We start from the raw sequence: 974 nt of genomic DNA, 5'->3' as shown, positions 1-974 counted from the left end.
TGCGCCCGGCAGCGGGCTGCGGCTCGACTGCCGCGCTCCCGCGCGCCTCCGCCGTCCCGAAACCGACCCAGGGGGCCCCCAGGGGGGCCCCTCCTCGCACAAGGGGGCCCCCGGGGGGGCCCCTCCGCACGGGCCCCATATCTGCTGCGTCTCCGGGGCCAGCCAGCTGCGCGGGCCCGAGCCCCAGCCACTACCAGGGGGGCCCCCACCCCGGGGGGCCCCCAGAAGGGGCCGCACCAAAGACGGGGGCCCCCGGGGCCCCACATACCGCATTAAGAAGCTCTTGACGCCCTCCGAAAATCTCCCAAGGGCCCCCTGCAAACCCGAAGGACTCCGGTCTTGAAAACCCCCCTCTATGTCCCGGGGGGCCTCGAAAAAGAAACCATTTTGGCCATCCGAAGGCTCGCTTTCCGAGGGAGAAAGGGGCTGTCCATCCGCCAACAGGGGGGCCCCCAGCTCCCCCGACAGTAACCCAGGGGCCTCCGGGTCCTCCCCGCAAGGGGGGCCCCCCGGGTGGCCCCCTGGAGCCGACAGCTCAATGCCGAGAGGCGCCCGGCCAGCAAGGGGGCCCCCCATGCCGCTGAAGCGCTGAAACTGGCCAGCGGCCCCAACTGCTTCCTTTCCTTGACTTTGTCCTCTCCGTGGAGGCTCAAAAAGAAAGGAATAAAGAAGAAAGAAGGAAAAACGGAGTCATTCCACGCACAAGTGCTCAGGCAGCAGGCCCGGGCTGACGCCTCTCACGAAGGCTGCGGCTTGCTGGCTAGAAGGCGTGCTATTTGGCCATCCAAATGTTCGTTTCAGCTCCTTTTTGATGAAAAAGGAAATCAAAACCTCAGAGAAATCCAGTTCCCAGCTGCGCTGTCCAGACACTCCGCCGTGACCGGTGGTCCGCAGCCATCACCAGCAGACCTCCGGCTGCCACAGCATGTGCCGGGCTTGAGCCTCCAATCTCTGGCGATTTAGTCTTTTCGTTA

The 974-nt window shown here is 65.5% G+C and overlaps 1 protein-coding gene across 1 annotated transcript; it reads right to left on the bottom strand.

The window, feature by feature from the left end:
* Nucleotides 1-100: 100 nt before the first annotated feature.
* ETH_00038650 (autophagy protein APG9, putative) lies at nucleotides 101-576 on the bottom strand (the record flags this gene model as incomplete). The annotated part of the gene is made up of 1 exon (XM_013380136.1): nucleotides 101-576. A coding segment is annotated over one exon (476 nt), but the record flags the coding sequence as incomplete, so codon positions are not given.
* Between the last annotated feature and the right edge of the window lie 398 nt (nucleotides 577-974).

This window comes from Eimeria tenella, genomic scaffold (genome assembly GCF_000499545.2).
Source record: "Eimeria tenella Houghton genomic scaffold, Eth_scaff4486, whole genome shotgun sequence".
Lineage (NCBI taxonomy): Eukaryota > Apicomplexa > Conoidasida > Eucoccidiorida > Eimeriidae > Eimeria > Eimeria tenella.
The sequence above is the reverse complement of the archived record's forward strand: the minus strand, read 5'-3'. Positions and strand labels throughout refer to the sequence as shown.